The sequence below is a fragment of the Triticum dicoccoides genome, chromosome 2A, assembly GCF_002162155.2.
Source record: "Triticum dicoccoides isolate Atlit2015 ecotype Zavitan chromosome 2A, WEW_v2.0, whole genome shotgun sequence".
In the NCBI taxonomy this organism is placed as follows: Eukaryota; Viridiplantae; Streptophyta; class Magnoliopsida; order Poales; family Poaceae; genus Triticum; species Triticum dicoccoides.
Window position 1 is genome coordinate 211,489,724 of NC_041382.1, and position 12,868 is coordinate 211,502,591.

General features: G+C 50.4%; 2 protein-coding genes across 2 annotated transcripts; one reads left to right on the forward strand and one right to left on the reverse strand.

Moving 5' to 3' along the window:
- Positions 1 to 221: 221 nt before the first annotated feature.
- On the reverse strand, positions 222 to 3,600 carry LOC119354264 (putative receptor-like protein kinase At4g00960). The gene is made up of 8 exons (XM_037620976.1): positions 3,096 to 3,600; positions 2,580 to 3,001; positions 2,314 to 2,442; positions 2,105 to 2,226; positions 1,819 to 2,029; positions 1,103 to 1,340; positions 872 to 1,019; positions 222 to 762 (listed from the first exon to the last, which is right to left on the reverse strand). Exons 1-8 carry the CDS (start codon positions 3,506 to 3,508, stop codon positions 442 to 444), a joined length of 2,004 nt encoding a protein of 667 aa, XP_037476873.1. The 5' UTR covers positions 3,509 to 3,600; the 3' UTR covers positions 222 to 441.
- Positions 3,601 to 5,942: 2,342 nt separating this feature from the next.
- LOC119354262 (cysteine-rich receptor-like protein kinase 6) lies at positions 5,943 to 8,617 on the forward strand. Its single transcript, XM_037620975.1, has 7 exons — positions 5,943 to 6,789; positions 6,879 to 7,004; positions 7,109 to 7,248; positions 7,339 to 7,549; positions 7,666 to 7,903; positions 7,996 to 8,146; positions 8,232 to 8,617. The coding sequence occupies exons 1-7, from the start codon at positions 5,943 to 5,945 to the stop codon at positions 8,520 to 8,522; spliced, it is 2,004 nt and encodes a 667-aa protein (XP_037476872.1). The 3' UTR covers positions 8,523 to 8,617.
- The last annotated feature ends 4,251 nt before the right edge of the window (positions 8,618 to 12,868 follow it).

Below are 12,868 nucleotides of genomic sequence, written 5' to 3' on the forward strand. Positions count from 1 at the left end.
ATATTTGGCATAGACATATTGTTAGTCTTTTATGGCTTTACTGTTGCAGTTATGTTTGGTTTTATTTTACTATCGGACTGATGGTGTGTCGCTGTGTGCATCTTAACTATGTAGTGGCAGGATGTTACTTATTATGCTTTGTATCTGTTTGATGCTATATTTTGATGCCTCTTTAGTGAAAAAAGTAATATTTGCACTATCTCTACACCAAATGGCGGACAAAGAAAATGATCCAGGGGATTTTACTTTATAAAATAAAGTTTTTACATATTCGATCAAAATAAAATCAAATATAACCAGATAATGGGGTAACTGGACCCATAGACATGGAAGCAACCCTAAACAAAAGGGATTCTACAACCAAGGCCAGATATCTGAAAATCCTCGCTGAAACCACAGCCAACTCACCTCTTTGGCCTCAACATCACACCGGTACATTACCTACCTAGGATACGGCTCAGTAATTGTAACCGCATTCACAGAGACATCCTGTCCCAGGATGAAATCAGATCGGTCATATGCCGGAGAAGCTAAAGCCGCTTCTCTCCCAAAGAAGAATGCAGGTTGCGCGGGTGCTTGAATCTCCGTGTTGTCCCTGGTTAACATGAAAATGACGGATGATATGTAAGGCCTGTCGTCAGGGTCCGACTGGATGCACATCAACCCGATGTGCATACATCGTAATGCCTGGCTTCGGGCGTGTTCGTCCAGCGATGGGTCTATCATCTGCGATACCGTCCCTTTCGTCCAGCAGTTCCACACCTGTTAGATTGTTAGTGTCGACAGTACTTTCAGTTGCCATGACATATATAATTTACACGAGTCTTTCCAGCGTACAGATGCACCAAAAATGAAGTAAATAAGCACTTACATCACTAATAAGATTCACTTCATCGCGATCGTCAGAACTGCTGTTCCGTCTCCTAGTTACGATTTCGAGGACCAAGACACCGAAGCTGAAAATATCGATCTTGGGCGACACGCGGCCGTGTATTGCATACTCGGGTGCCATGTAACCTCTGCAAAGGATGAGCGGTTAGGCTTTGCAAGCACACGCTCGATATCTGCCGTTTCGTGGATGTGTGAATATATACGGGCTTACAGTGTTCCGACAGCTCTAGCTGTCTTGGTGTGAGTATGACCTTCTCCTAGCAGCCTTGCAAGTCCAAAGTCTGCGATTTTCGGATCCATGCCGTCATCAACGAGAATGTTGTTAGGTTTAAGGTCCCGGTGGATGATCCTCATGCTTGAATCCTCGTGAAGGTACAATATTCCCTTGGCAATCCCAAGAATGATGTTGTACTGTTGCTCCCAGCTCAGTGTATTTTCGTCACTAGTTTCTATTGCGCACAATGTTAAATTCATAATATTAGGTGGTGCAAGGTAAATGCACAATAATCATACTAACTCAAAAAGGGTTTAACCCCCGGCCTCTCCATCGAATACTAACTCGCTTACCTTATAAACAACCTTGGATGTGTTGGTAACTTATTGTGCCGGAAATGCTACCGGGCATATTTAGTACTGCCTCTGTAAAGAAATATAAGAGCATTTTAGATCACTAAAGTAGTGATCTAAACGCTCTTATATTTCTTGACGGAGGGAGTAGTTTGTACTGAGTTTCTAAACAGTGAAACTCCGGTGTATAGCTATGCACCATTCATTTCACTATTACACATGCTTTGCTTTGCTGCATAGTCAAATGTTCTCATCCATGGCAGATAAAAAATTACAGGGTGTTTAGAAGCAAAAATAAATAAAATCCGTGCAATGATTTGTAGCTCGAGAGCAAGAGAGGTGAGTGAAGAGGAAAAATACCAAATAGAAAGTTGTCGAGGGTCCCATTCTTGATATATTCATAAACGAGCAGCGTATCATCCCGATGCGAGCAAAACCCCTGTAATCTAACAAGGTTCTTGTGCTGCAGCTGTGCCAATAGCTGCACCTCATTGTGCAGTTGATGAAAACCACTCGCAGTTCCTCCCAAAAGCTTCTTCACTGCTATTTCCTGCCCATCTGCTAGTATCCCCTGCAACAGAGTCTTCCTCAGAGAAGGTGCTATACTGATATCACCCACCCGGTTATGTGTTGCTTATTTACTCACCTTGTACACAATGCCAAAACCACCTTCTCCGAGCTTGTTCTTTTCCGAGAAGTTTTCAGTTGCCTCTTGCAGTGCTGCTAACTCAAAGATCATGCATTGTGCACCCACAATTTTCTTGAATGCTGGTGTCGTATGACAAGAATGTCATCAAGGAACTGCAAATTCCAGCCCTTAAACTGATATAGCATGCTAGATGTTATGCTACTCACGGTGGTCGTCCTCTGATTGCTTAGTAGTCCTTCTCTTGAATCGAACGAAAGCGAAAACCGAAAGAAGAAATAGCAAGAGGACGGAACAACCAATGCTCGCAGAGATTCCTGCTGCACTCTTTTTCTTCCCTGCAACATCATACACCAAACAAGAACCTTAACCTTGAAACTAAAATTATGAAGTAGTATGAGCTATGCAAGCAGACAAATGATAGCAACAGTTCTGCAGATAAAAATAAGAATTGAAAGAGTGTGGTAGGTGCTACCTGTTGGTCCAGGCTCTGGAGTTACAGATGGAGACACGACTGCCGGCGGTGGTGGCGCCGGGAGCTGCAGCATCGACCGACCCTCGTAGAACGGCCGCACGCTGTACCTCAGGTTGCACCAGACCACAAAAGACATGATCCATCGGGGCTTGGTGCTGAGCATGGGCGTTGTTTGCACGAGGAGGGTCCCGAGGCAGCTCCGGCACTGCGACGGCGTCATCTCGGGGAGGCACTGCGCGAGCGCGTAGATCCTAGGCTGGAAGTCCACCTCGCCCGTGGCGAAGTACTTCTTGGCGGTCGTTGAGTTGCCCGCCGCGGCCAATGCGTGGTCGACCACGGCGGTGAGGATGGACGTGGCGGCGGCGCTGAACCATGCTCCCTGTGCCGACTTGACATTCCGAGACGCCGGGGTAATTTGAAAACTTGAACCAGTTTACAGGGCCGTAGAAATCCCATTAGTTTACACAGAATTATTCAAGATCAAGAGGTTCATTAGAAAGCTGAAATAGGCCGTACGTAAGCTCTCCGGGCTGCCACTGGTCGGCCCTGAGGAAGTCGAGGAACTGCACGGTGGAGAAGCGAAGGACGCAGGCGTCCTCGTACATGGTGGCGCCCGTGTTGTTGGGGCAGCTCTCCTGGGCGCCGGCGGCACGGAACGCGGCGGCCACGCAGGCGGCGCAGGTGGAGGCGTTGACGTCGCCGCGGCAGAGCGCCATGGCGTAGGCCCGGTTGGGCGACGCGCCGGCCTCGGCGGTGGCGAAGCCGGACGGCATGGAGGAGGCGTTGCCGGGGAGCACCGCGGCGACGAGGGCGAGGCTCGCCTGGAAAGTGCTGTTGGGCGCGTAGGTGCTGCCATCGCACAAGAAGTCCTCGAACGGCATGGCCGGCGGCAGCAGGAGCAGGACGACGGCTATGACGGCCAGAAGCATCGCTGTGGCGGCGGGGGTTGGGGAGCGCGGAGGAATCGTGGTTTCCTCGGCATGGCACGACACAGTCCGCGATCGACGACAAAGACGGCCCAGTTTCTCCTGAGCCTGACCCGCGAGACCACGACGCGCCACTGCCACTGCCTACCGCGCAAGTGGATACCTCCTTTTGGAGTCAAAGTTGATCGGCCGCCGCCTACTGAACCGCAACTTCTGTTGCGATAGCGATCTTGCTCATGACCCACAATGCATGGAGGTTGCGAGATTCGTGTCTCTTGCCACAATGGAGGTCCACCCTGCGTGGAAAAGGAATTTTTTTTCCACTCGGGTGTCAGCAGTCGCCTATCTTTCCTCCATCTTATATTGATGATTTTGTCACTGCGTTTTTAAGACTTGTTGACACCCCGTGCGTGCGGCACTCGGATACGGCTGCGGATTTTCCACTGACAAAGTTCACAGGGAAGATGAATTCCTCCAAAATGTCTCCATCTAATGCGAATTCCATGCCGCCTTTGACCCAAAAGGTGCCTTTGGACATGATTCGCAGCAAGCCAACTAGGCTTTTAATCTGTGGATGAAGCCGTTGAAATGGGTAACTGGTATTGGAGCGCCTCTGACCACCATCCAAGTCTAAGCACGTGGACTATGTGCATACGACATATTCGCACTAGTGCACACCTATAGCACACTATCATCCAACTGTATGTACGTGCCAGACAATAAAATGTGCAATGGCTGAACTCTGTGTGATTACACGTTCTTCATCGACTGATGCATGTGCGTTAAGTCTATGATAACATCACGCACACGATTGTATAGCTCGAATTTTCGCACACGCTTGTATGTGGGTAAATGAACTTTGTTTGGCTGTGTGCATCTTACTTATGCAGAGGCCGGGTGTAATGCTTAAACCTTTTAAGTAATAAAGCGCCCCCTTTTTAAAAATGTGTTGAAATAAACTAATTGATTACGATCACGAGGAGCATCAGTCACATTTCCTAATATCTCTTGTTTTAAACCAAGGCAAAAGGTTTGCAACATATATTAATTAAGCATAGAGGAGAGTTTGTTACAATACAGTCAACCTTACACGGCATAAATGATTACTCACGCAAAAGAATATACCCTAGTTTCTGCTCTAGCAGTGACCCAAAGATCTGCCTCGTTAGCAATAGTAGTGAGTAAAATTGGCGGTGGGGCGCTCTTATGCCGGAAGACCCGGGCATTTCTTTCGTTCCAGATGGTCCATGTCACGAGCATGGTCAGCGAGGCCATCGCCTTTCTGTTGGGGACTCCTGTGCCAGTTCTATGTGCCCACCAATTCTTGACTGAAACATCTAGATGCCACAAGGACGTGTCCATTTGTTCTAGTCGGAATTTCTCAATGAACATCTTCCAAAGCCGAATGGTGTAGCGGCACTTGAAGAAAAGATGTGGCCCACTCTCTTGCTCCTTTTTGCAAAAAGGGCAAAGACCACAATTTGGCCATCCCCGCTTGGCAAGCCCGTCAGAAACTTGTGTGTTGAGGGGCGCCTCTTATGACAACTCATACGATTCTGTGGTGAGAATTTTGTGTTTTACTGGGTCTTTTGGCGTGGCTTGAAGTCAGTCTGCTAGTGTTGCGGCTGCCTAGAGGCCGCAGGATAGGGTCGGTGGCGGTGGCGATGGCACTTCTGTAGCTTGTTCTACTCCTTACAGTCGACCACGGTTGGCAAGGTCGTTGATGATGTGTGGAGGTCGCCACGAAGCGCGACGCAGTCGTTCATTTGTCATCGTCTCGTGCCACTGTGCCTCCCTTGTCGTGGCCTCTAGCTATTGATCGCTGCTGGAGGGCTAGTTGTGCGTTTAGTTGGGACATGCTGATGGCCTCTAGTGTCCTGGATGTCGGATTGTTTCCAGGGACTGGCGTCTTGAGATAATTCAGGGTGTTATTTGCGGCAACATGGACGTAGCAGCTCTGCCCGACGGACGCCTTGCGGCGGTGGTGAGGAGGAGGGAAGGGGGGGAGGAAGGACGCCGGGCCGGAGCCCTAGCTCCGGTGACGCGCGCGCGCAGGGTGGGGGGGGAGGGGGGAGGCTTGGAGCGGGAGCAGTCATGCAATATTTTTTATCAATTGTGCTCTTTTCTCTTTGTTTTTTTGAACTTGTGAAGGATCTTTTGAATATGTTATAGTTTTAATAAAGATGGTTGTGTGCATCATACCCATGCAGAATCCGGATTATTTTACTATAAGAAAAGGTTAAACTGAATGAGGATTGATCACTCGCGAGCTCAAACACCCGGTATATCAACATGGCATTCATACACAAAACAAATGGTGAAAACGGACAAGGATTTTTCCAATTGCTAAGTCATTGCCGTGTCCGACGGTCAAATTTAATTGGGTGTACAAAAGCTAGCACCAACTTCCCCGTTCGGTTCCAGCATCTGTGGTAGCATGGCTCACCACCGGGTCCTGTCTGTGGTGGCCATCGTCGCCGTCGCACTGCTGGCTTCCCCCGCCGCGGCAGTATACCCATGGACAATTTGCGGCCGCAGCACCTACACGGCCAAGAGCCAGTACCTGGCCAACATCAACCGCATCGGCGCCACGCTTCCGAGGAACGCCTCCCGGTCCCCGGAGCTCTTCGCCACCGCCCTGGTCGGCGCCGTTCCGCAGCAAGTCTGGGCCCTGGCGCTCTGCCGCGGCGACGCCAACGCCTCCTACTGCCTCACCTGCCTGGACCAGGCCTTCCAGGACCTGCCCAACGCGTGCCCCTACAGCAGGGACAGCACCATCTACTACGACTCCTGCGTGCTCCACTACTCCAACATCCGGTCCCGCCCCGACGACGACACCACCTACAACCCCACGCTCCCGCTCCGCAACAACGTCAACGCCACGGCGGAGCCGGCCCGGTTCCAGCGCGTCGTGGCCGCGCTCTTGAACGCCACCGTGAGCTACGCCGTCGCCAACTCCACGCGGCTGTATGCGTCCGGAGAGGCCGACTTCGACCGGGAGCTCCCCAAGGTGTACGCCTGGGCGCAGTGCACGCCTGACCTGACGCTGGCGCGGTGCCGGGACTGCCTCACCGTGAACATCAAGACATGGGCGCCTGTGTTCACGGACTCCATAGGAGCCAGGATTCTTGGGATGAGGTGCAGCTACCGGTACGAAACAACGCCCTTCTTTGATGGCCCGGTGATGGTGCGACTGGCAGGAACGTCGGCCAGCTCTGCTGCACCGGCGTCGGCGCCGGCTGTGGTGCCCAACGTTTTGACGCCAGCGGCGGCCGCCGGAGAAGGTGAGTGCAAGTCCAGCTGTTTTTTCCAGTTCAGATTTGCAAATCTCAACTGGCCTGATATGTGTCCTCTTGAACTGGTTAATTCACAGGGAGAAAGTACAGTGTTCCTGGCATGGTTCTCATACTTCTTCTTCCTACCGCAGCAGCCATAAACCTTGTCGTTTGCTTCCTTCTCTGGAGGAGGCGCCGGCCACTAGCAGAGGCAAATCAGCCATGTATGCCCTACAAATTTTCTCAAATTTACGACAGCGTAACAGTTCATAGGGCCTAGCTAGCATGACATAACTTGTGGTGACAAACGACATTGATGTTTCAACAGATCCAGGTTATTCCGCCAAAGCCGAGGACATCGATAGTGTGGACTCGATGCTGATCGACATCTCAACTTTACGAGCTGCAACCGGAGATTTCGCGGAAACAAACAAGCTCGGCGAAGGTGGATTTGGTGCGGTGTACAAGGTACAGTACCAAGCAAACATATATCTTGAAGAAAATTCATCGAAATTTTGGTAAGTGAGCTTAGTTTTAGTTATGGTTCGATTTGCACAGGGTACTCTCCCGGACGGCGAAGAAATTGCAGTAAAGAGACTGTCCAAGAGCTCGGCACAAGGAGTGGAGGAGCTGAAGAATGAGCTCGCCCTGGTTGCCAAGCTTAAGCACAAGAACCTGGTGAGGCTTGTCGGCGTCTGCCTAGAGCAGCAGGAGAGGCTGCTCGTCTACGAGTTCCTCCCGAACCGGAGCCTCGATAAGATCCTATTCGGTACTAACAGAATCGAATCCTATTGTGGCATTTTCTCTGCAACTTGTGATACCATTGCCTGCCTGTTTATTTGCGTACATACATTCACCACTCCTAGTTTTCTGAACCTGTGGTAGACACGGAGAAACGCGAGCAGCTTGACTGGGGAAAGAGGTACAAGATCATACACGGGATTGCTCGAGGCCTGCAGTACCTCCATGAAGACTCCCAGCTCAAAGTCGTCCACCGTGACCTCAAAGCCAGCAACATCTTGCTTGACACCAACATGAACCCCAAGATCTCGGACTTCGGCCTCGCCAGGCTCTTCGGGCGAGACCAGACGCAGGCCGTCACCAGCCGCGTCGTCGGAACATAGTCAGTACCATAGCATACATATTCGAGTTCAGGCAGCAGTAGTCGTCCCACCGTGCAGAGAAACTGACTGAATTACCACCCTGTTGTTCCAGTGGGTACATGGCGCCGGAGTACGTGATGCGCGGGAACTACTCCGTGAAGTCGGACGCGTTCAGCTTCGGGGTCATGGTGCTGGAGATCGTGACGGGCAGGAAGAACAACGACTGCTACAACTCCCAGCAGTCTGAAGATGTCTTGACTACGGTACGTGCTGTTGTTTGGTTACCTCTGAATATATATGTATGTATCAGAAAGAATGTTTGGCTCATGGCTGCTGCGAATGACCCAGATATGGGAGCACTGGACGGCCGGAACAGTGCTGGCTACGGTGGACCCGAGCATCGGCAGCAGCTTCTCAGAGAGCGACGTCCGAAGGTGCGTCCACGTCGGGCTTCTGTGCGTTCAGGGGAACCCGGCGGATCGGCCGGTGATGTCGTCGGTGGTCATGATGCTCGGAGGCGAAACAGTCTCTCTCAGCGCCCCGTCCAAGCCGGCGTTCTACGCGAGGAACGCCGGTGCCGATCACTCGGTCATCTCGTCCACTGTGTCCGTGCAGGATGGTCCTGGAGTGTCTATTTAACAAGTTCAGTTGCAGATTAATTCATGCCTCACGCCTGAGGGCATGTGTAAAGAAATCTATTTTTTTTAAAGAGGTCACCCTGCATAAGTGATACACATTCTGTAAGATGGTTTCACTGCAAAATGGAGAGATGTCGTTCAAGGCAAGGTTGTTGTACTGTAACACTATTTTTCCACAAAGGAGGATAACCCCTGACCTCTGCATTGAGCGATGCACACAACAATTTTTATTATATTATTCAACAGAGTCTGACAAAACAAATACATGAATCAATCCAAAGTCATCTTCGTGACGACCTATGTTACTTCACCTACTAGTTTTATGATGTGTCGTGACCTCACACCAATGCACATCATCTAATCCGGTGGCCTCACCAAACTGCCACACGGCGAGCCGAGAGCACCATGCCCCCTACTGCAACAAGCAATGCTACACTCACGGAGGGATCTATTACGGGATGCACGGACTAGCTGGCGTGGGCGATTGGGATTGGATACAAGAGGAGGATGGGCCCCACCCCCACTGAAAATCAGGAGGGGCCTGATAAATTAGTTAGAAGGAAATTAAGTAAAAGCTTATAATGGGTTCGTGTGTGTAGGATTATTGTACTGCAACATACCACAACCTTTCGCAAGAATCATTTTGTTCATGTGCCTTGGTGTCTTGGTATGGGGAAAAATTTATGCAAGTAAGACACAATGTTGATTCTTTATAATAAGAACCTGATATCGTTCTCTCTACGAAGGACTCGAAAGCCATAGGCCGTGTATGACTGTGTAGCGAGCGTTTTGGTGGCGGCCTAACATAATTCCTCTGTTAAACTAGAATGGCTAGGAAAATTGCCCATGAGTTATAACAGGAAATGCAGGGTTAAAACACTATTATGGCAATGAAAACGAGCAAAAAAGAAAGTATGAAAGGATTGTGTGTGTTTTTAGCTCCACACTTGTCATGCGTGCATCATTGTTTAAGATCCTGCCAGTGCCAGGAATCAGCCTTAGCTTCATCATGAAGCCCGAGATGTTAGGCATCACCATGATGGCCCCCACACATTGGCAAGGCATGGCAGCCTCGGTGAGCGCATGGCGTACAACACTATAAAAAAAAGACATATCTGTATTGATACATAGTTGTTATAGTAGGTCATATTTTCTGTCTCTCATATACATCTGTGACGGTTTTATGACAAAATCAAGACAGTTATATATATGTTGCCGTAGATGTGTTCTATGATAATAATCACTTTTTCATCATGAAAGTATGCACTTTCATGATAGAAAATGGTGCGTCATGGCGTCATGGGAAGTGCTTCTTCAAGGGTAACCGTCAAGGGTGAACTATCGGGTGCGAGTTTGGATTCGATACCCGTTAATGACGTTGACCATTGTTGATCCTCCACGTGTTGTCCTCTTAATCATCAACGGAGCCGTGTGTCAACTATTCATTGGAACAAGTATTGCGCGTCTAATGTCGGCATGCGCCTACGAAGCGACGATATGTGGCATGCATGGCCCAATAGTCACCCGTCTAGTTAAAAATACCGACCCAGTCAAAGGAATGCTTAAGTCCCAGGTGACTTAGTCAAAAAGTTAGCGGACTGGAGGATTCAAGTCCCATTAATGGCATGCTTGCAGATGACTCACTTAAAGCCTGGATCCATATGCCCCATTAGGACTTGTATCAATTAATCCCAATAGTCTGTGGGACAATCGACATTATTACGGTCTGTCGATAGTTGCGGCCCATTGACGAACCGTGTTGACTTTGGACCATTTACATGCTGATGTGTCTTTCGGCCTGTTAGCGCCAGGTATTTTCTTTGGGCCCATTTGCGGCCAAGTGTCTTTTGTCGTATTGACGGCTTGCGGTTTTATTGGGCTCTTTTATGACTCGATGTGTCTTTTAGCATGTTGACGACACGTCGTGTCTATGGGCCCATTTTTTGGACCGAGCTGCTTTTGTGGCCTATTAGCGGCCAATGGTGTTATTGGGTCCATTTATAGTCCGATGTGCCTTTTCGGCATGTTAAAAGGCCAATGCCGAATTGGGGCCATTTAGGGCCCAACATATACTTCGAGTAGGCTGAGGAGAGGAGGCAAAGCACCGCTTGCAAGGTGGGGACACATGCAGGGCTCGATCCTGCCGGTGAGGGCTCAAACCCTAGCTCCGCCTAGTGTAGGACGACACACAAGCAAAGAAGAACGTTTTGACTCAAATGATTTTTTTATCTTCCCATTTTACCCTTGGACTACTTTTGAGAGGGAATAAAGGACGCGGTTTGTGCAATGATGAAAATGCCCCTTGTACTACACAAAATCATGTGTAGTAAAGCGAATTTGGATCTTCAAGTTCGCTCAATTTAACAGACCATATAGATTTGATGTACCATAATCAAACTCTAATTTTAATTCCAATGTATGCAGTGGCGGAGTTTTAAAGAAAAAGTTAGGCGGGCAGCTAAAGAAGAGCACAACATAGCAAAACAAAACAAAACCCGGCCAAATGAGTTCCGAAATTTTCGCTCTCCTGGGAGAGGCGACTCGGCGGCGTTTGGGCGCAGCGGAAGACGTCCAAGATCTGGCGCACAAGATTAGGAGATTCGAGGGAGTAAAAGGAGATTTGGAGATCAGATCGGATGCGGGCTCCTATCCCGATCCGTTGGGCCTCCGAGAGTCCTGGATGAGAACAAGGAAGGCAGTACGAGATCTGGCAGAGAGGGGATCGCGGTCTGAAGAACAGAATCATATCAGAAGGAAATCAGATTTCTCCAAGGAGTGCATGCCTGGAAAGACTAGCAACCAGGATCAGAGAGATGCACAAAGATCTACAGAGGCCGTCCTTTGGAATGGATAACGCGTAGAAGCATGATATCCCGGCGATCCAGGAGAGGAAGGAACCATCGGACCGAGGGAGAGAGGTTTTTCAGCAGGAAATAACAGATCAGATCACAATGGAAGGAAAGGATCTTCAGAGCCCAAATCTTCAGCCTATTGTGTTCGAGTTTGAGAGTCGGGCCATCTCTTTAAAAGCAGGCGGCTCAGGGCAAACTTCTTCACAGATCTCTCTTCCCCACCAGCATACACCAAAGTCACTGATGGCGAGCCAGGGCACGAGAAAGGACAAGGCGGCGATGCACGAGCTCGAGGAGGTGGGCCCGTGTGACCGCGTGGATGGCGGTAGCCGCAGGATGCTGAGGGGGAGTTCGTCTAGGTCCAATGGACGGGTGACCATGGATGCGCAAGCACCCGACGTCATGCTGCTCGACCTCTCAAGGGAGAGGGCGGCCATGCGTAACAGGTGGCTCGCGGTTGGTCTGTTTTTCTCGATGCAGGCCTTCAGCGCCATGGGCCTCTTCCGGGAGCTCAAGGACAGGTGGGGCTTGCGTGGCAAGCTTCACTACACGCAGTTGAAGAACAACAGGTACCTCCTTGAGTTCGAGAAGGAGGGTGACCTCCGTTTCATCCTCGACAACGGGCCGTGGTCTCATCGCGGTGACGCCTTCCTGATGGTTCCAGTGGATGGGACAAAGGCACAGGGCGATTTGGAGATCGCCCACATGCCAATTTGGGCCCAAATCTTTGACGTTCCCCCACTGTTCATGTCCAAGGAGGTTGGGGAACAGCTGGGCTCCCTGCTTGGTAAGGTCATTGCAGTTGATACAGATAGGATGGGTAGAATCCGCAATGAGTTCATTAGGGTCAGAGTTGAACATGATGTTGATGTACCACTCTCTAGGAGTATTAAAACCAGAGAGCTAGGGATGATAGGCAATAAGGAAAATAAGTTGCACATCTTAGAGGTGAAGTATGAGAGAGCTCCATGCTTTTGTGCGTATTGTGGTTGTATAGGACATGGCCAACGCGATTGTAAGCTGCCGGAGGACCTCCAGATGATGAGGTACACGGCAGCAATGCGAGCCTCTCCTTTCAAAAAAAGCAATAGTGTTAGTGGGGTCGTTCTCCCCGATGCGGGTGGAGCTCGTCGCTTCCTCAACTTCAGCTCGGAGAGCGATGAGGAGACCAGGAGGGTCCCAAAGAAGCTTGCTATGGTGCGCTACAATGAAGTCCCCGAGGATGTGCTTGCTGACCCTAGGGTGCAGGCGGCCATCGCCGCCGTCAGTGCCATCAGGGTCGGTGAGGGCACTCCACGGGGGTATGCACGCAAGTCAGACAAGACGGCGGCGTCCTGTGAGGGCGTTGTGATGGATCCGGTTCTGCCCACGGCTGGAAGCGGCGGCGGTTCAGTGGGCGTCTTGGCCGAGGTCTCTGCGGATCCCAGCTACCCGCCAGGCTTTGGACCCACCCCGCTCTATGGAGGCACGGCCATTCCGGCTGTCACCGATGCTC